The sequence below is a fragment of the Bufo bufo genome, chromosome 1, assembly GCF_905171765.1.
Source record: "Bufo bufo chromosome 1, aBufBuf1.1, whole genome shotgun sequence".
Classification (NCBI taxonomy): domain Eukaryota; kingdom Metazoa; phylum Chordata; class Amphibia; order Anura; family Bufonidae; genus Bufo; species Bufo bufo.
The window spans coordinates 77,428,444-77,450,228 of NC_053389.1; the positions used below are offsets into that span (position 1 = coordinate 77,428,444).

Here is a 21,785-nt window from a genome sequence, read left to right on the forward strand (position 1 = left end):
GGTATCATTCAGTAGAAAGGAGAGGGTCCCAGAATTGACACCTGACATTGGGACACCCCACACCAATCAGCTGTTTGAGAAGAACACAGTGCTCGTACAAGCACTGCCTTCTCTTCACTGTTTACCTGCTGGGCTTTGACATTGCAGTGGCTAGTAGGTGTAATTGCAGCTCCGTCTCCATCCACTTCAATGGGAAGGCACAGATAGAGTGTAACTGCTTCTTCCCACTGAAGGGAATGGGATGGAGGAATTGTAATAACACCTGCTCACCGCTGCGATGTCAGGAGTGTTGGTAGTTAGACCCCCACCAATCAGATATTGATTACCTATTCCTAAACCAGCGAACCCAGTTAAAGTGGTTCTCTGGGAATTAAGAAAATGAAAATACTTAAAAAGGGAACCTGTCACCTGGATTTTGTGTATAGAGCTGAGGACATGGGTTGCTAGATGGCCGCTAGCACATCTGCAATACCCAGTCCCCATAGCTCTGCGTGCTTTTATTGTGTAAAAAAAACGATCCTCAGCTCTATACCCAAACCCCGGTGACAGGTTCCCTTTAAATATTACTTTAGTATAAATATATTCGCAAATACATTTCATTAACTATAATGGTTTATTTTGTCTAGGGAGCATTAGGAGAAATAAAATGGCCGCTGTCCTATTAGTTCAAACAAAACCTGTCCTAATCACACAGGAGGACAAGTTACTTTACAACACTGAGTTAAAGGCAGGGTGGAGGCAGGGTCCCTGGTGTTCGTGACGCCAGCACTGTTAGGTGCAAAGGAAGGTGGTAGAAAGGATGAGGAGTCAATGGTTGTAAACAACAAAACTTTTACTTGATCAATTGTCTCAGAGTAGTCAGTGCAGTTCATCTATATATCAAAAGTAATAATCCAAATATTGTCTCAGCTGTATTCCTTGTAACAGGCTTGGCAATAGGTTCAATGAGATTTTCCTTCAGCAGGTAGGAGAGATTCCTTCTTATTTCTGCCTACACTATGTCCATACTCTAGCAGCCAGATACTGGATATAAGAACTTCTTACTTGTAATCAGCAAACCACAGGGCGGTCTCCCTAACAGCAGGCGAAAACCTCTGCTCAATTATTTGCACTGGTTGCTTTCATAAACTCTGGTCCACAATGTCCATAGAGGTATGTGGTATATGACAACCACGTGTATAGTCGTCCGGCTGTGTCCAGGTTCTTTTGGGCTTCTCCCGGTCACTGGTGGTGTGGAGTCGATAAGCTAATGCTGCTTCTATCTCCACTAGACTTTTTCTATATCCATAATATGGTATGTGCCAGGTAGCTGTAAGTCTGGTTTCCATACTCCCTCAGCTTGGCCAGGGCCAAGGAACTAAAATGGCAGCTACATACTGGACTTATCCTGGTCTGCTCCTCACTCCTTGTCACGATAGGTAGGTAAGCGGGGAAATAACCAAACACAGGAAAACAGAACAAACGACTAAGCCAAAAAGCTAGGGAGAAAAGGGTCACCTCCTAGCGATCCCTAAAAGCTTTCCCTAAACTGCTGTGCCCATGTGCATACCCTTATGGTGGATATAGACATGCCCTTGTGCCTAAACCTAAACACCCTGGGCAAACCCTAAGCAGCAGGGAAAAGGGAAGAGGCAACCTGCTTCTTCAAACCAGGAGGAAGCAAGCGTCTCCCTAGAGGCCTAGATAAAACACACAAAGGGAAATAACAGAGAGGACTTATCTTGAGCAGACAATCCACCACACATCAAAAGCTCACAGGAAAGAACTATAATCCGCACAGGCCACTGGGGGAAGGAGGGATAAATAGCCTCACTAACAATGAAACCCAGTACACCTGAGGGAAGGTGGATCCATCTCAAACCCAAACCAAAACAAACAGAGAAGTCAGACATGTTCAGCCAGTCTGACAGACCTCCGCACAATCACAGGGCAAGATGTGACATTCCTCCACTAACTTCCTCCCTTCTCCTTTTTCCTTAGCACACCCTCAGATATAGTGGCAGCACCACCTAAGGGTGAATGGATGTAATGACATACTCAAATAAAACAGCCTGTTATAAGGAATTACAGCTATATCAGAAATACACTCACATGGTACAATGCATATGCCCAAAGTTATACAGGGCCCCACGACTATCACGGAGTGGGACACTGCACACACAGCATTTCCATAAGGCAAATTCCACATAGAGTGTACTTCCTGCAGTGGACACACTCACTTGAAATTATCTCAATACATTTAGGGAATGATGTGATTCACTAGTGAAATGTGTGGGCTCATGTACACAGGTACAAAGCTTGGATGGCTGTACATCTTATTATAGAGCCCGATGAGCTGTGTATACTGCCATACAGGCTGTTAGGTGACATAGCTTCCATTGATTCCAATAGTAGGTATAGTACCACTTGAATTTAGAATGATCCTCATTTCTCAGCTTTACTGCTTATATGTGTGTGCAGCCATTATTTTTTTATTTATATTATGTACAGAGATATTTTCTACTAGAGAAATTCTTCCAAAGGAGACTACTACATAAGGCATCCAAAAGAGAGGTTCACATTTTTTCTGTCTGATTCTTAAAGAATCTGACAGCAAAAGCTTCCTTATGAAACGAGTGGTGAAGAGATTCAGTAGAGGCCACAAAGCTTCTTACAAAACTAAAAGATCTGTTATACGGCTGTGTGCATTATCCCGTATACTGTATATCACACTGCATAAGGCTACATTCACACTTGCGTTGTTATTCCCGGTTTTGAGATCCGGTTGACGGATCAGTTTTTTTAGGCTCCATTAAAAACTGATCCTTCACCATTGACATACACTATTTTCAGTGCCGGATCAGTTTTTATGACCGGACACAAAACCGAAGCTTGCAGCGGCTTTGTGTCCGGTTACAAAACAGAATGCAGCCAGAACGAAAGACATCTTGATGCATCCTGAACGGATCTCTTTCCATTCAGAATGCATGAGGACTAAACGGAAACGTTTTCTTATGGTATTGAGATCCTATGCTGGATTTCAATAGCGGAAAAGAACAACACAAGTGTGAAAGTAGCCTAATTAGTGCAGAAAATAGTCACTTGTAAGATGGGATGCATATTTTATTAGAAATTATCTCAAAGGGGTTTTCTTATTTAATAAAAACTTGGTGGTTAGACGGAGGAAATGGCATACAACAACAAATGAACCTACACATGCCTGTAAAATCTCCCTCTGCTTCAGTGCTGCTGCTCTGGTGGTCTTCGCCCGTCTTTGTTTAGTTTTCTGTAGCAATGATGTACCCGTCTAATCATGTGACCGCTGCAGCCAATCATTGGCCTCCACCATTTCCGACCTTTGCCAATTTTTTTTACGATATTGGAAATACCTTTTAATGGAAAACAAAGTAGTATGGAATGGCTGTATGCGATCAGGGTATCAGGGCTTTTTATAAAAAAAATTAAGCATCATTGGCTGTTATCTGCCAACCTTCAGTGGACATCTGGCTACTGCATTGGTGCTATCCGCTGGTACACATTACAGCACTTGTAATGTATATACCCATTAGTCCAGGCATTTACTGGACTGTCAAATTAATCAGACATCAAAAGTGGTGGGCTGATACCAGTTTGAATTGGCACGAAATGTCCTGGACTTTGTCCATGTTCCTGTGAAGAACGGGGTTGTGGGCTTAAATGTCGAGCAGTTGGGGTTTAAATGTTGGCAAGTTTACCATCATATCCACTCGGATCCATTCCTTGTCTGTTCTAGACATGAATGGAAAGAGGTGTGTGTATGCATGAACCCAGGCTGGGAGATCTACTGTTGCACTCTGACACCATGATTTCAGGAGAAGTAGTAAGGATAGAAAAAAGGTAGAGGCTTGGTTCCAATAAGGAAAAGTATGGATGGTCCACATGTGATGCCAATTGGTGCTGCTGTTGGACTATGAGACAGTTAAGTCTGAGAACTGTCTCTCTGGGAGGTAGTGGTGAGATAAAGACAGAAGGAAGCTTGTTCACCAGAGAAGTAGTGGTGGACTGGAAGCATGAGCAGCTTGTCCACCAGAGCAGGTGGTGGGCTGGATACATGACGTAGGACCTGAGAAGCAGTTGACCGATGCATGTGACTGAGTCTAAAGAAGGAAGCTGTCTGGTTGCTTCACCAAGAGTCGCCTGGAAAATGGGTAACGTGGAGTGGACTGGGAACCACATGAAAGAGCCCCCACATGAGAACTTTCTCTACATACGTATGTGTAGGTTTACATAATATTAGTATGCTCCTTTTATAAACTGAAAACTTGATGCTAGGTTCTCCTCTACATAACTTAAAGCAGATGTCTTACACAAAAAATATTCATTTTTCAAACCAGCACCTGGATCTGAAAACTTTTGTAATTTGGTATAAAAAATTTAGTATGGCCACTGAGTTATTCACTGAAATCTATCTGTATGGCGCCACCTGCGGTTTGCTCTTTTTCAAAATTGTTTGTCCAGCTCACAGAGATAGAAGCAGCTGCTCAGTTCCATCCTTCAACAAGCTGTTGCAGACAGGACACATTCCCTAAAAAAGGACACACCCTCTGAGCTACCAGCTTGAAAATTAATCTAGCAGAGCAATTGGAGCAATGAATGTGGAGATCTCTGGATCCATGCGAGGTACAGGGCTGGTTTTAGCTTTGTTGTAAAGAGATAGTCATGTACTATATGATGTCATTTTTTACATTATTCATGGGATAACCCATTTAATTGCTAATCTCTAACTTATTTGTGATTGACAATATGTGTCTATTCCAGCTGAATCATAGTCAGTTCCCTCTGAAAGTGTACAAAGAGTTGATTATACTGGGACACTGTGTGTAAACTAGTGGACTCACACACTTCAGTCTTTGAATGTAAAGGACGTGGTTTAAAAAAAAAATAAAAAAAGTTTTGCACAGCTCACCCTGAATTTGCATAATCCAGACACTCCAGTAATGTAAAGGAAAAGGCAGCATGGATGAATCCCCCGGATCTGGGGTCATGAGAGACTTCAGTAACAAATTTTCAATGAAAAACAATACTGTTCCCTGAGCTGGTAAGTTCACTTCCCTGTTGCCTTGCCAAAAACAGTTGGTATAATGACCTGCCCTATTCTCAATGACTGTACGCTTGATGGGATGAGGGGATGCAAATGAGCTCTTAACAAGCTTTGCCTCTGATGCCACCAGTTGTAAGGCAGCTATCCATAAGTCAACATTTGACCTGTTAAACAGACCTTGAGACATGACTGGCATAATATCTAAGCCAGAACCTCATCTGCAGACAGCTGTTATTGCCCCTCATCAGTCCAGAGCAGAGAGTACTGCCTTAACTGGGTTAGAGACCTAAGTCAGGATTTGAGGGGTACTAGCTCTCCTTATGAAGATCGCCTAAACAGCATGAGGAGTCTTAAGGTCAGGCAAGGCCATGTCTCAAGGCCTGTTTAAATAGTTCAACATTGACTTATAGAATAGCTGTCTTACATCTGGGGGCATCAGACGCAGAGCTTTTTAAGAACTCATTTGCATCCCTTATTCCCAGAATTCCAGAGAAGCTTGTATGGCCTCTAAGTCTCCTCACCCCAATTATGCACTCTCCATAAGGGAGATATAGTATACTCCAAATGTATGCTTGATGAAATGGAGTTCTAGTGGACTCTCTTCAGCCAAGTCACGTAATCATTTCTTGGTATTCGGTTTTGTATGACTACCATTGCGGTTCATACTTAAATATGAACTTCAAACTAATGTTGCCTCATTGACTATGGTTTCATTGTTTTGGTTGGTTTGGGGGGCGGGGGGACGACGACGACGACATGTTAAATCCTGGCACCAAAATGTATGAATGACCATTTTAATTTTTGCTGTGGAGCTCCCTCATGTACGCTGGATCCAGCAGTGTATACACTCAATACAAAGCACTGTAAAAAATAGAAAGTGCCACAATTGACTTTTACTGAAACATCTTTATTATCACGCAAACCACATTATCCATTTCTGCTGCAATAATGTAGACAAACTGTAATTGACAATGTCCCTTGTGCGTTTAGAGTAAAACAGTCAAACGACTACCGTAATTAGGACATTTATAAAAACGACCCTGGAAATGCCACTAAAAAAGAGTACCCAGAGATTAGAGATTTTATATGTCTGCTCCATTCATGACAAAACCAGATGCTTTCAATCCAGTCACAAGAGTTGTCTATGAATAAAAAATAAATTATTGCATTTTTTTTTTTTCCTTTACATTGATTTTGGTTTATCTGACATGAAAATAAGAGGCTTTTATGTGCCGGAAAATGGAGAACTTTAACATCGAAATAATTAAAGTTTCAAGGCAATAATATGCCAAATGACTAAAATAATTTACTTACTTTACTAATTTACTGCTTATAGAGGTAAACCCTTAAATTTTACTCGAGTTACCCTTTAAAGTGTTTTTCCAGGAACATTTAAAGGGGTTCTCTGGGCTTTTAATATTGATGACCTATCCTCAAGATTTGTTATGTCTATGGCAAAGCAGCAGCGAGCAGGAAGAGAAACAGCGAGACGGCATGTGCACACAACGCGCGCCTTCCGTTCATACAGCCGATTGGCGGGGATGCTGGCTGTTGGACACCTGTTGATCTGATACTGATGACCTATCCTGAGGACAGGTCATCAATATTAAAAGCCCGGAGAACCCCTCTAAGGTTATTTATTATATTTTTAAAGCTCGCCCACAGTGGTGCGTCTTACAAGAGTTGCTTTGATGAATGAATTTCCTTCTACCTTTGATGATTTTTTTTTACCTTACCGGGAAAACGTTTCGCTCTTTGGTCTAATTATTTTGCAGGCACTTTTGAGATCACTAGCCATACATAGGGTGGATGATCCTAGCCCGGTTTTAACCCACAATGTACGAGGGTTGTGTGTGCAGTCAGGCACCTTCAGGTGTTGCAAGATGTCTGCGCATGAGGCTGCCTGAATTTGTAGGCACAATCCGTGAACATTGCGGGTTGAAACCGACCTAGGATCATGTGCCCAATGTACGGCACGTGAGACCGGAACTGCCCGCAATATAATTAGTCCGGGGGGCGAAGCCAATGACGTGTCCCAAAGCAGCGAATGTGGACATGTCCATGCCCCAGCCAGAAGAAAACAAGCTGGGGACCAAAAGACTGAGTAACTGGAGCAGTGTGCAGGACTGGAGCGGCAAGGAGCATGTTAAGTATGATTCTTACAGGAGGCGATGCAATTTAGGGGTTTTCCCTTAAACAGTTAATATTCCTGGAAAACCCTTTTATACGCCAACTCCAGTAAAATTTTGACTTTTCCACTATGATTAGCCATGAAGCCACTCAGGATACCTAATACATATTTGAATGAAGAGCTCCTCACTCCCGTAGACACCATTGACAACTGCTCTTGGAGAGCAGATCTAGTTATGAGTATGGTTGTGTTACGTACAGTTTACTAATCTACAAGATTGGTATGAGTCCATGAAATAACTCAGAGAACAACTTTAATTTATTTAGTCCGACTCCACTGATTGAGTGATACAAATACAAAGTTGTACTTACCTCAGTTTTTCAGTAGAGATAACCGATCATGGCAATGAGTCCACAAGACTGAGCTGATTAATACTGAATCTCCGTACAGTATTAATCCGAAGTTATGAGCAAAGTGACTTCGGATGTAACATCCGAAGCTTGCTTCACTCAACAGAGACTGAGAAGAGATTTTATGTAATCAGAGGAAAACCTCCCATGTACTAGTGGTGTGTATATAGAGGAGTCTATATGTAAGCTTTAAGGGTATATTTTAATAATCAAGTCCAGATCCCAAGAAATTTATTTTTTACTATTTTTCTTTATTTTCTAAAACAAGGGAAAAAGCGTATAATTTTCCTTACTAAACCGAATTTTTCATTCGCCAACCAATTGTATGAAAGAATCAATCATTTGGGTCACAATATGCACCGTAAGAAATAAAATTGTTTCGGACAAAAATAACCTACATTCAAAATGACAAAAAAAATAAAATAGGAATTTATGACTTGATAATAATATCCCCTGAATACACAAAGTGTAAAATAAATAAGTTATTTTACTGTATTGCTTACAATACAAAATACTGTCATTGTAAAATATTGCAACATAGACTGATGTCTCCAACCACTGGTGCTTTGCAAGTTTTTATTGACAACGTAACTTTAATAATCTCCTACTGTACTGCCTGTACAGCACCTAAACAGAACTATGTGTCTCCATAGTAACAGACTATAAACAAACCCTGTGTAGTCTGATCTTTCAGTTAAACGCCCTTCTGTGGTTTCCCCACTTCAAGCGCTGGTTAGTAGTGATGAGCGAATCTACTTTGTTTGAAACATCCGAAGTCGAGTCGCATAAAACTTCATTCCAATACTGTACGGAGCAGGAGCTCCGTACAGTCTTAGAATTATCGGCTCCGATGAGCCGAAGTTATTACTTTTCAAAGTAATAACTTCGGCTCATCGGAGCCAATACATTCTAAGACTGTACGGAGCTCCTGCTCCGTACAGTATTGGAATGAAGATTTATGCGAATCTACTACGGATGTTTCATCCGAAGTCGATTCGCTCATCTCTACTGTAATAAGTAGGGGAGAGAAGGAAAGGATTATGACCACATAAACTACACATAGTGTGTTCGTACTGTGTCACCATTGAGACATATACATAGGAACTGTATATACAAAATGGGTATTTTCAATTAAATCCATTAGCAAACTTTTTTCTATTTTACATACATTGGAGCAAAAATGATTATTAGGTGGACATAAATGAGCCTTTTAAACTGTATTTCTAAGAATTAGTTGCTTCAGTATTAATGACATCATATTTGAAGCATACCCAACAATGACCTTAAAACCAAAGAATTATTATGAATATTGGTCACCTTTTCACTGCTCTTTCAGTGAGCTCAGATATCACCCAACCACTTGGATCAGATATTGTCAAGGCAATGCATGAAAACCTTTCCTAAAGTTTTTTTTCCCCATGATGGGACCTAAATCTAAGGGTCTGGATCGGACTGCATAATGAATGGAGTTCTCCGGGAATTAAGAAAATGAAAATACTTAAATATTACTTTATTATAAATATATTCTCAAATTATTTTATATTATTTATAATGGCTCATTTTGTCTGGGGAGCAATCATCAGGGGAAATAAAATGGCCGCTGTCCCATTAGTTCAAACAAAACCTGTCCTGATCACACATGAGGACAAGTTACTTTACAACACTGAGGTAAAGAGCTGCCTCCTCCTCCTCCTCCTCTCTACTTGTCAGGTATTATGATCCTGAATACAGATGATAAGAACTTTAGCTGAATCTCTGGAGAATTTAGTTCACGAGGAGACATGAAGTACAGAGGACGGACAGGACAAGCCAAGCTGTGGTAATATGTTGCTGTGGGAATGGAGACTGTAAACAAGTGCTGCTGCTTATTAGCCACACCTCACCCTCCTCTCATGTCTCCTCATCATCTTCATTCCCACAGAGATTCACTTGTATTCAGGATCACGATTCCTGACAAGCAGAGAGGAGGATGAGACAGCACTATGGCTCATTGTGGGGAAGTAACTTGTCCTGCTGTGTGATTAGGACAGGTTTTGTGTGTACAGATAGGATGGCGGCCATTTTATTTCTCCTAATAATTGCTCCCTAGACAAAACAAACCATTCTAAGTAATGAAAGGTATTTGTGAATATATTTATTATAAAAAAAATATATAAGTATTTAAATTTTTTTAATTCCTGGAGAACCACTTTAAAGAGTATAAAGACTAACTTATGATCTAATGATCACAGTCCCTATAATAGTAGTGTGTAGATGTGAACAGGATACCTTCCCCCCCGAAAACAGCGCCACATAGCCCATGGACAGTAGCAGTGCTGCTTCTGGGGACAAAAAAAGTGAACCCCTCCTTAGGCCATGTGTATATCTGTGCTAGTTATTTCCGTTGTTCTGGTCCGTTAAGGGACCAGAAAAATAAAAGTGTTGGATTTGCCTCATAGCTGAAACCAATGGAGCTTATTTACTATAATGGGGTCCATTCCGGTGTCTGCTCTTTTTGGTGGAATCTGTGATGGAGTCCCTGAAGAAAGCCTCTAACACAGATATGAACATGCTCTTGCTGTAGCTGCAGATTGTCAGGTAATGTGCTGCCCAGAGCTGTTGACATATCTTTAATTTTCACAACCAGAAACAGAATGTCCTGGGCCCTGTGTGCATGCTCATGACCAGGCAGCCACTCACCTGCAGAAACTTTAAGTAAAAGCAAATCATTAAAGGGGTTGTCTCATCTGCCGTTACAAAGGTGATGTGAGACAGTCTTGACCACCAGCCGTCTGGCTGTTCAGTATCTTCCTTTGCTTGCTGTGCTACGCTATTTCCATGACTCCAATGCAACGCAATGAGAGCCACTGAAAGAGCGAGAGCTGATGTGCTCCGCTGTTTCCCTGCCGGCTGTTGGTCAGGACTGCGCCTCATCTCGCCTTAGTAACGGCAAGATGAAACAACCCCATTAACTAGGAAAGAGACTCATACCCAGAAATGCTCACTCCTAAGCAAAAAGTGCTCCACATATAATGCAAATGAAATCTGAAATTCTGAAAGGACCCCTTTAAACCAATGGGGAAATGTGTTGGGTGAGAAACATAAAAATAAGCATCCCAAAAATGAAATGATGCACCTTTTCCTTAGTAAAATTAGTCCTAATTGGCGAGGTTTGCAAGAATTTGTCATTTATTTACAAAAAAATAAAACATTTCATTTTCAGATGTGAACAAATGCTTAATTTCATAAATAAGAGAAAAATCCTAAACTCGGTTCTTTGTACCTTGCATTCATCTGACCATTGGTTGATCTTTATGGTCTTAAATACGTTCTCCAACTTTGACTGGTACATCTGTAAGAAAAGTTTTGCATGGCTCCTGCCAAGCCTCTTTGCCCTCGGCTCAGCACCAGTTTAAGCTGTTTAAAAAGATGTATACCGGACTGGTTGCTTAGAAATGATAAATGACAGCAGTATCCATGGTAACCAGTCAAGCCATTCTCATTCTCAACGGATTTATTAATCAGATTTTTCTAAAGAAAAACATTTAGCCTCTGTAAATAAAATAATCCGGTTTTTAAGATTATTTATCCATTAGAAATAGGTCATAGTTTTGACAATGTCAGTAACAAAAGTTAAGCTTAAAGGAGCTGTCCACCGTCAAGCTGTTTTTAACAGTGTGGCAGGAGAACCCCTTTAAGGTTGCGGTCAGTATAAAGGGGTTGTCCAAGATTAGAGTAAAGGTAGTCTGGTATTCAAACTTAGAACCATTCCCTTAAAGGGAACCTGTCACGTTGACGCAGTTCTATCTGAAGGCAGCAGGTTAGGCTAGTTTAACATTAGCTTTTACAAATGCGCCTGGCTGTTCTAGTCAGGATCAGCCTGCTGTATCCATGACTGCCGGACGCTGCTACAATGCCATCCGGCCCCATTACCTGTAAAGGGGTCCGGCGGTGATTCGGCCGAAACCCGGAAAAGATGGCAAGATGCGCGCAGTGCATTTTCTTCAGCCTATGCCGGCAGTGTGAAACCAGCCTTATGGAGCTAGAGGAGCTGAGCAGTTTGATGTATAGGTTTGTACGAAAAGTTTCAAAACTTGTATTTTATTCTTCTAAATCCATGAACTTTCTATGCTTAGGGCTCTTTCACAAGAGCGTGTCCCTTGCAGGAATCACGGTTCGTGTGAGAGAGGGATCGTGAGGTCTGGACTACAGAAGCACACAGCCTATTATGATTGATAATGCTGTGTGCCTCTGCCTGACCTTTCTGTAATGGAATTATACTGACATAAAGCTGTCACTAGGATTCCGATCCAGAAAGGTCAGGCAGAGGCACACAGCATTATCAATCATGATAACGGCGTTTGCTTCTGTAGTCCAGACCGCACGATTCCTCTCTTACACGGAGCGCGATTCCTACAAGGGACACGCTCGTGTGAAAGAGTCCTTAAGAGTCATTAGTTATTGATGGCTCTTCCTGTATGCAAGATCCCGCCCACTGGACTCCTAAACATAGAAAGAGCTGGGATTTAAATGGATAAAGTATATGTTATTATGAAACAAGTTTCCCAAAAAACTTTATATCAATCTGCTCAGCTCCTGCTGCTCTATAACATGCCGCCTGCAGGTCAGACACCATGTTCAACATGACAGCCTCCCTTTAAATGAGCTGCAATTCCAGACACAGCCCATGGAGAAGAGTCGTGCTGTTACAGACCTCTACATAGACCTGTTTTTCTGATCTCAAGCAACCCCTGTAAAACCCACCCTTTGTGCACATTTTGTGATATGCCATACATGTCAGAAGAGGACATTGGTGGGTCGCCTGGACCTCCACCTATGACTAGAAAGAAGGGGCTATGACACTCTCCCGAGCACAGTAACCCTTTGTCTCCTAGCTCTTGTATTACTAGAGATTGGTTTAGGTCCTAGGATCCAGACAGCCACTGATGACCTCTTCTGAGGGGCTTCTATCAAAAGACAGAAAATGTGCACAAAGCGCCTACACCTAATAGTAGTGTTATGTGGCTCAGAAAACACAACAGATCTATATGCTCTAATATGGGAGGAGGAAGTCAATTAATACTACTGTCTTTTCTTCTTTCCAAAAAAAAAAATGTGGTAATATAATGAAATAATCTACCACATAATGGCTATATTAAACCTCAACTCTATAGAAAGTGCAACATGTGATCGGGTAGGTATACTGAATCTGAGGTTACGTCTATAGTGTAACCTATATCAAATACTACTTTTATCTGATAAACTCTTACGTAGGGTACTCGTAACTCCCTCGCGCCAGCTTCTTCATGAAACATCGATTGCCACGGTTAATATCAACAGTTCATGACATTAAATAGAATTAAATATTGCTATAATACTTCTTAAAACATTTCCTTTCTACAAATGAGCAATCAAAAACATTGAATTAAACGCTTTTTGCTTTCCACACAGTGGAACAGACGTAAATACACACAAACTCTGAATCGACTTTGGATGTAGCATTGATAGAAATGGGGTACGGTCTAACTGGTTTCCATCTTGAAAAAAAAAAAAGTAATGTGTACTCTATTATGTAAAAGAACTCAAAGGCACAAAACTACCGCACATCACACCATTTTTTTTTGTAGCTCATTTCGAGTTTTTCTGACTAAAATCTAAATAGTTTTAACAAATGTACAAAGCTTTGTCGACAAACAGCAACGTATAGTATTACTGTGACCTAAAAACACAGTCGAGATTATTATTTCTTCATTATGCTAAAAATTTACAGTTTCGTAACAATTGTGTCACCTCCCGAAACCTACTGAATTTCCAAGGAGGTCTACATAATGTCTCCACCACCAATGTACGACACATCCTGGTCTACTGCCAAACAGTTATCTAGAATCTCAAAACCCATGCTGTCCATGAAATATAGGAAGCTTATTTTCTGTTCAGTCAATTTTGCTTCGAGCAAATCAAGTCCACTCGGCGTCACCTCTTATCGAGGTCTTTACACCAAGTCGCTTTTATTTTGCTGAGGTTCATCGTGACATGTGTACCTCCAAACAGTAGTGTAGTATCTGGTCACTAGAGTCAGTTCTTTACTTCTCCATATTGTTTGGGAAGGTGCTTGCTGCCTCTCTCAGTAGCTTAGATTAAAAGTTTTTTTCTAAAGTTCATTTACAAGAAGTTTTTGACCACAACGTTAGGGTCACTATACACTTTTTGTCCAGAAAAAAAAAAGAAAGAAAGAAAACTATATTGCTTTCAAAAGGTGCTTCGGCATACGAAAGCTCCATATTGCAGGTCCTTGGAGGACCAGCGTGCTAATCTAGTAGCCAAGTTTGTTGTTTTTCAGAAGGTCAGGGTCTTCTCCACTAGAAGATCCAGAAAATGTCCTAATGAATTCCTCGCAGGACGCCTTTTTTTTCTCTGCCTGTACAGGACTTGTAACATTTGAGAAATCCAGAGACGCAATTCTGCTCTGTAGGCTAGATTCCTTATCAAGTAGACTTCTTCTTCGTTCCGGAAAAAGAAAAAAGTAGTTACAAGTAAACTTTCTCCTCCTACATCTTAAAACCTACTGACACGATACAGTAATTCTTCTGAAGAGACTAATTGACTAAAACATAGCCACTGTGCTGAGAGTCAACAGTTTCCATCATCTCACAGTCATAAGGCTCGTTGAGGTTCAATGTTTTGTAAGATGCTTGAGGATCGTGTCCGGTTAGATTACCCTGGGCATCGTGTAATGCCACTACGCTTTGTTGACTTGTATCTATAGAATACTGGCATTGGTTTGTATACTCCGATTCAAGTGTTGGCACTCCAGGTAATTCACATGTCTGGTAGGCATACTGTAAGGGCTGCTGCTGCATGTGAACTTGGGTTAGGACCTGTGGTTGACTGGGCTGTACCATGTGTTGCATCTGCTGGGAATGCAGCTTGTGATACTGACTTAAGAATGGATCGTATTGCATTTCATCAGACGCGGGTTCCAGTACCGGGCTCAGTGGTTGTGACAAGCTGAACTGATTCTGTTGCATGGACTCCTGGTGTGATAATGGGAGCTGCTGCCCTTGCATTGGATAAGTGTTTTCCGCTATCTGCATCTGGTTGAAATAAGCCTGTAGCTGTGGTTGCTTCTGCAAGAAGAGCCGCTTCTGATGTAGCCTGCGTGATGGTAAGTGAAATGAATTACTCTACTGTACAACTACTGTAATGACAGCAAAAACATAAAACACAAAGAGGAGCGCAATACAAGTATAAAGCTGAAGAGATACTGAATGTAATATGGCTATGCTTCAATGTAGTCTGGTTGGACTTTACCAACCAGTCATGTTAAAGTGAATCTGTCAGCTCCGAAACACCCCCAAACTAGAGTAAGCGGTCAATGGTGTAAGTGGAGTCCGGTTATATAATTTATATCTTCACTTGCATTCCAACGCTTCAACAAACCAGCAGTAGAAGGCATTGAGAGGACTCCTGGGCTCACACACATAATGGAGAGGACTCAGTGCCGTCCTCTCAATGCATTTTACTGCTGGTTTGGAGGAGCACAGCATCGGAATGCATGAAGATAAAAATTACATAGGTGCACTTAGCACCACTTACACTATACATGACCTACTCTAGTTTGGGGGGTGTTTCGGAGCTGACAGATTCTGTAAAAGGGCAAAATAAAGAGGGGCTATGCTTTTGTACACAGGTATATTCAGCTATATCACCCACCTAAATTTGGTGTAATTAAGAGCACTGCCCATGCTTCAAATCATCTCATAGCATACAGGGTATTCCCATCTTAAGCTGGCCAGGCAGGACCGGCTGACCATCTAATGTCTAAGGGGGCATCCCAACTGTACCCCAGCAGCAGACGTCAGATGAGATAAGGATCGGGTAGCTGGATTTCAAGTGCCTGAACTTTTTTTTGTTCTGGCTATTCAATGTGTATGGACAGCCTCAGACATTTATGGCACAGCAATAAGATAAATGCCTGATAGATGCAGACCTACTTAAAGGACTTGTACACATCTCTGGAATGGGGTCTCCAAGCTGGTCCTGTCTTTGACCGGAGAGGTGGCTGCGCATGCACCACTCTGACATTCACCTCTATGGGAAATCTGTATATACCCAAGCATACTTGCCTATGGGAACATGGCCTGGACCACAAACAAAAAGAACTAGCCAGGGAGAAGAGTGTCTGGAATGCTAACAAGTAAACCTAAATATGTGCTAATGACTGGATCTCATGTTCACCTGTGTTCCTGAAGTTGCTGCTCCAAACTTCTGGGTGTTTCCTTACAGTACAGCGGGCAACTGTTCTGAGCTTTCACCAGCAGACTCCCTTTCTGCAAAGGAAGCAAAACATTGATTGAGAATGTGAAGAAGTGATTAGTATCACAGACATGTCAACAAGAAACTTGAGTCAGTAAGCAGGGGCCTATGACAAGGAAACAAATCAGTATATTTATTCTATTCTGAATACTGGCAGCATAGAAATCCGGGAAGCCTGGATTGTGGCCAATCTCTGGAATTATGGTTTACACGTAGGTCACCAACCTACAGTCTGAGTGCACTTGACAATGTGCCGATTCTATACCCACATTTCAGTAAGTTTATGATCCTTACAGAACCACGCTTGCCTTCCAATGCTCCACCGTCCACTAGCCTATGAGCTCCTCAGTGGCTGGTGCAATGCTGTGATGTCATTGCATCTACTGAGCGGTGCAGGAAAGTACAAAGGCTAGGGTTCATTCCCTGGCCTGTGTGCTCTGCTGCTCAACTCAGCAGGTGCAATGAAGTCAATGCACTGCGCCTGCTTCTGGGGAGAGCATGGTGTTCTCGGTTCATCAGGGATACCGGGCTAGGTGAGATTATAACTTTTTATTTTATGTTATTAATGCTAAGGGCGCACTAAGGGGACAGCATTATTGCAAGAAAAGCACCAAGGGGGCAGCATTATTGCCAGAGGGGCATAACTACTATGTAGGGTCACTATAGGGGCATTTTATTTTGTGGAAGCACTAAGTGGGCATAACTATGAGGGCACTAAGGGGGTAGTGGTAGTCTACTGTGTCGGGACATAACTACTGTGTGGGGCTCTAAAGGGGTTAGTCTACTGTGTGGGGGGCATAACTGTGAGGGCACTAAGGGGGTAGTGGTAGTCTACTGTGTCGGGGCATGACTACTGTGTGGGGCTCTAAAGGGGTTAGTCTACTGTGTGTGGGACATAACTGTGAGGGCACTAAGGGGGTAGTCTACTGTGTGGGTGGCACTAAGAGGGCATAAATACTGTGTGAGGGCACTAAGGGGGTAATCTACTGTGTGGGGCACTAAGGCAGCATTCTACTGTGTAGGGACACTAAGTGGGCATGACTACTGTGCGGGGTCAAATACAGTAGGTGGCATCACTACTGTTTGGTGGCACAAAGAGGGCATAACTACTGTGTGGTTGCACAAAGGGAGCATTCTAATGTCAGGGGGGCAGTAAAGGGGAATAACTACTATCTGGGGGCACAACAGTGACTGGGCAGGATTAGGTGTGTATAGCTAGATACTGGTTTGACTTCGAAGCATAGCTTAGTGTGAAAGAAATTGCCATGGGCATTACGTGTGCCACAGCTGTTTTTACTCCTTAGGATTTTCAAATGTTGCGAGGTATGAAGCTGCCTTGTAAAGTAGATGTCACATATTCCAGATATGGTTTCCTACCTGCAGCCTGTGCTGTAAATACTGGGTCTCCAAACTCTGACGCCTGGACAGTAGCGGAGGTTGCAGGTTATTAGGGAATGCTGAAAAATTCTGAAGCTGTGCAGAGAGACTCGTCTGAAAAAACAAAAGCCGACGAATGCAATAAACATATGATAAAATCCTAAGTAGAACATAATTTGAGCCCTGAAACCATGTAACTAACATAGCACCTACACCATTATTTATATTATTCACCTACTGATATGCTATAAAATCCACTCGTCTGAGACAAAATATGTCCGCAATCAAGTACGTGAAGAGAGTGAAGTACAAATGGAATCGGATATTTCTAGGCTTCCATACAATACTTCTTTACTTGCACTATTTCTCTACACATTCATTAGTCTATCCCCAACATGGCTTACATTATACCTGGGGGTGGTTGGGATCTTCTAGGTTATGGGGTGTGAGATTTGGATCTTCAGTAGGTCCCATTTGCTCATATAGCATCTGGATCTTATTGAGCTCTAGGATGCCCTTGGTTCTTGCCAAGTTCTGAAGGTGCTGCCGGAATGCCACGATTCCTAGGGTGGCATAATAAGAAAAAGTTAAAGCACATTTCATAGTTATTTGTAGGTGTTATTTCATTTTTGCTTTCCTTTTATTAATTTTTTAAGCCTGACCCTGAAGAGTCAAAAAGACATTGTTTCTCCGGGGTCCATCGGTCAGGAACAGATCGCTCGCTCAGGCAGCCGGCTTAAACCACACAATGGCATAGGCTTTAAGGATCTGGACCGCCTGGCACATGGACTTATATACAGTGGGCAGTTCTTAAGCGGCTATCCAAGTTATCTATCCCAAAAGGCTAAAAGACCACAAATAATCAAATGTTCTACAAAATTTACTACATCTTTATTCATTCATAATATAAAAAATTAAAATAATTTCCGCAGTGTGGGATAGTTACAAGCGCCATAGGAAGCATTGCTGCACTTCCATAATATGGTACACGGTATAATCTAAGCTGCAGTGACTACACGAATGGGCCTTTGCACATCTTTATTTCTGATGGTATTTTATCTAGACCAGGCATCCTCAAACTGCGGCCCTCCAGCTGTTGTAAAACTACAACTCCCACAATGCCCTGCTGTAGGCTGATACCTGTAGGCTGTTCAGGCATGCTGGGAGTTGTAGTTTTGCAACAGCTGGAGGGCCGGAGTTTGAGGATGCCTGATCTATACTATAGCATGTTTGGTTTACAGTTGTAATTGCCACTGAAGGGTGGGCCAAGTGCAAGTTTGCTGCTATTCAATTAGTAAATAATTTTTGCATATAAAGACATAGCTCTCTATATTGTCTCTTATGTGTATGCAGGAGCACATCTACATATAGGGGGTCATTTACAATCAGATGTCTGCGACTTTTTTCCGCTCACCCCAGGTCTGTTTTAGGCATAGAAAATGGTCTAAATTTAGACCGGTGATGGATATGCCGAAGATACGTAGAGGCCGGCGCCTCTAGATAACTTTGGCGGATCCACCGCCAGCTATAGGGCTTATAAGAGCGGTGTCTAAAACACTGGTCTTCATAAATGACCCCCGTAATCGTTAATGATCAAGCAGATGTTAACCACCCTGTAGTGTCGTCTTATTGGTTAGATCATATTGCATATAATTTTTTTATGATCATGCAGATGCTAACCCCTCTGTAGTGCCAGTTTGCATTTTAGATTATGCAGGGTACCATATTAGGTCAGCGCAGCCATGCTTCCAATGGCAACTATAACTGTCCCATGCTGCGGGAATTATTTTAATTTTTTTTTTATTTTTTTTATATTACTGTATAATCAATTAATAAAAGATATTTAAAATTTTGTATTACATTCGATTATCTGTGATCTTTTTGCATCTTTGAGTCATTGTTATGTCGCACAGTGCTTGATTGTTTTTTTTGCATAAGCCCAGTTTTTGTAGGATGAAAAAAGGCTATCCAAAGTAATAGGAGCAGTACCTTGTGTTAGTGAGGTGTCAGAAGCCCGTCTTCCTTCGCGAAAACTGACTGGAGACCTGTTGTGTGCTTCACGCTTTTCAGAAGACATCGCTGGCATGGCCAGGGTGGTAGGCCGTAAACCTATATATGGTGGAGTAAGCCTGGTGACGGACTGGTTAGCCATAGCCACTTCCTTCAGAACTCCAGTATCTTCCTGAAAGTTGAGGTCGCTCTGAACAGATCCACCGTTGTATTCAGAGTCGACGCTTCCCAGAGATGGGTTGTTACCGATCGTGAAAAGTTTGCCTGCAATGAATAATGTGATAAATTTAAGACTTTCATCACAGTCATCACTCTACAGTTCATTAGAAGCCAACAATACTACTCTTTGATGGCGTTAGGCCAAAGCCATCTCCAAAAAAACATATCAAATACATATGCATCATGATCCTACTTAAGATGCTATAGTGAGTGAGGCAAAGAAAGTTTACATATTTCAGGTAAAATCAAGGCAAAACTGCTGAGGCATGAAACATTAAAGGGGTTGTTTTATAAAGACAATGGGGGTCTCCTGGTCAAGACCTCCCTCTATGAGTGAGACTGTTAAAATGTATTACGTGGATGGCCCTTAAAGGGCTTGTCCGGGTTCAGAGCTGAATACAGACATAACCCTTTCTTCTCTCATTCAGCATTTCATGCTCTGATGCTCCCCCTTGCCATGTGCTGTATCACGCAGGGCAAGGACTTTTTCTTTAGATCCGGTGGCGTACCGGGTCTCTGAATGGGATTGCTAGGTGAAGACTTCTGCCTGGCAGTAAGCCCGGTGTTGTCACCAGCACTAATGGGCGGTCTTTAGCGCTGCCTTAGCTTGTAAAACAGCCCAGGGCAGCGCTATAGACTGACCATTAGTGATGGTGATGTCACCGAGATCACTGCTAGGCGGAATCCTCTTCCTAACCGTGTAAAAATGTACACAAAACATCCGTTGCCCTGCGTGATGCAGCACATAGCAATGGGTGCATCGGAGGATGAAATGCTCCGATGCTCCACTCATACAGGCTGAATGGATAACGAAGGGGTTATGTCCGGGCTCAGCTCTTTAGGCCAAAAAGTTCAACTTTGGTCTCATCTGACCAGAGCACCTGCTGCCACATGTTTGATGTGTCCCCTACATGGCTTGTGGCAAACTGCAAACGGGTGTTCTTATGGCTTGCTTTAAAAAAATGGCTTTGTTGCGAGCAGGGCCCTCATTCCTCTTGTAATTATTGACATGTCTGTTTCTATATTATTCATGACTGTTTGTACATGAACCCCCTGAACTGTAAAGCACTGCAGAATATGTTGGCGCTATATAAATAAAGATTATTATTATTGCCAGATTTGTGGAGTACACGACTAATAGTTGTCCTGTGGACAGATTCTCCCACCTGAGCTGTGGATCTCTGCAGCTCCTCCAGAGTGACCACAGGCTGCTTCTCTTATTAGTGCTCTCCTTGCCTGGGCTGTCAGTTTAGGTGGATGGCCATGTTTTGTTAGATTTGCAGTTGTGCCATACTCCTTCCATTTTCAGACGATGGATTAAACAGTGCTCAGTGAGATGTTCACAGCTTGGGATTTTTTTTTATTTTTATAACCTAACCTTGCTTTACATTTCTCCACAACTTTATCCCTGACCTGTTTGGGGTGTTCCTTGGTTTTCATAATAATAATAATTATTATTCACATATAAAAAATGTTCACTAACAAACCTCTGAGTATTTCACATAACAGCTGTAGTTCTACTGAGAATAAATTACATACAGGTGGACTCTATGTACTAATTAGGTGACTTCTGAAGGCAATTGGTCACACTGGTGGTTAGAGAGGCCAGGCATCACTGCACCAGTTTCCTTTTGAGACGGGTTGCCTTGGTGAGCCCCTCAACCTCATTGCTACAGTAACAGTATTAATAGTAAAGAGTACAACTGTACAAATACATGACTGTGTAGGCATGAATGTATAAACCTTTCAATGCAATCCACAGTCGTTGTCAGATTCACCTTTCACGCACACAAATATACGGTACTTCGTTTTCGCTGCATGCGTTTGGATGAATGGGTTGTCGGTGACAAATGTGCCGAGGTAACCTTTTCTTTAAATATCGCTGGCGGTATTGTCAAAATTTTCAAGGCAAATCAGTAAAGAAGGGACTTGTATAAAGCAGCCTTTAACTAAAGATTCTCGGTTGAAGGTTAGTACAAAAAAGGAATGTGCTTGAAATATTGTAGTAGCTGCGATGAGAATCTGTACGCCTCTCACCAGCACTATTCTTTCATCTTGTCACTTCTAGAGTGAAATTCCTGATGGCACGATTCTCTGGAATTAGTCAGTAAAGACTGAGTATGCTGAGGCACCAGCCCCTATTATGAGGCAGCGCTCTTCACAATGAGCTGAATACCGGGGGGCTAGGCTGATGGAAGTTGCAGGGAAAATGTGGATTTACCTTTGGCCCACCAATGTTAATTCAATGAGTGAAGGTCCACAACTAGGATACCCATACACTCTT

The 21,785-nt window shown here is 42.0% G+C and overlaps 1 protein-coding gene across 2 annotated transcripts in view; it reads right to left on the reverse strand.

Annotated features, from left to right (window-relative positions):
• Positions 1-11,052: 11,052 nt before the first annotated feature.
• The window catches only part of SIK2 (salt inducible kinase 2), a 178,722-nt gene continuing 167,989 nt past the window's right edge, over positions 11,053-21,785 (reverse strand). For both annotated transcript variants that reach the window (XM_040426467.1, XM_040426474.1), the window contains 5 exons: positions 19,262-19,546; positions 17,684-17,835; positions 17,273-17,386; positions 15,818-15,909; positions 11,053-14,734 (listed from right to left, as the gene is read on the reverse strand). In XM_040426467.1, the coding sequence (XP_040282401.1) occupies positions 14,176-14,734; positions 15,818-15,909; positions 17,273-17,386; positions 17,684-17,835; positions 19,262-19,546 (1,202 nt within the window). In that variant the 3' untranslated portion in view covers positions 11,053-14,175. The remainder of the gene's footprint in view (positions 14,735-15,817; positions 15,910-17,272; positions 17,387-17,683; positions 17,836-19,261; positions 19,547-21,785) is intronic.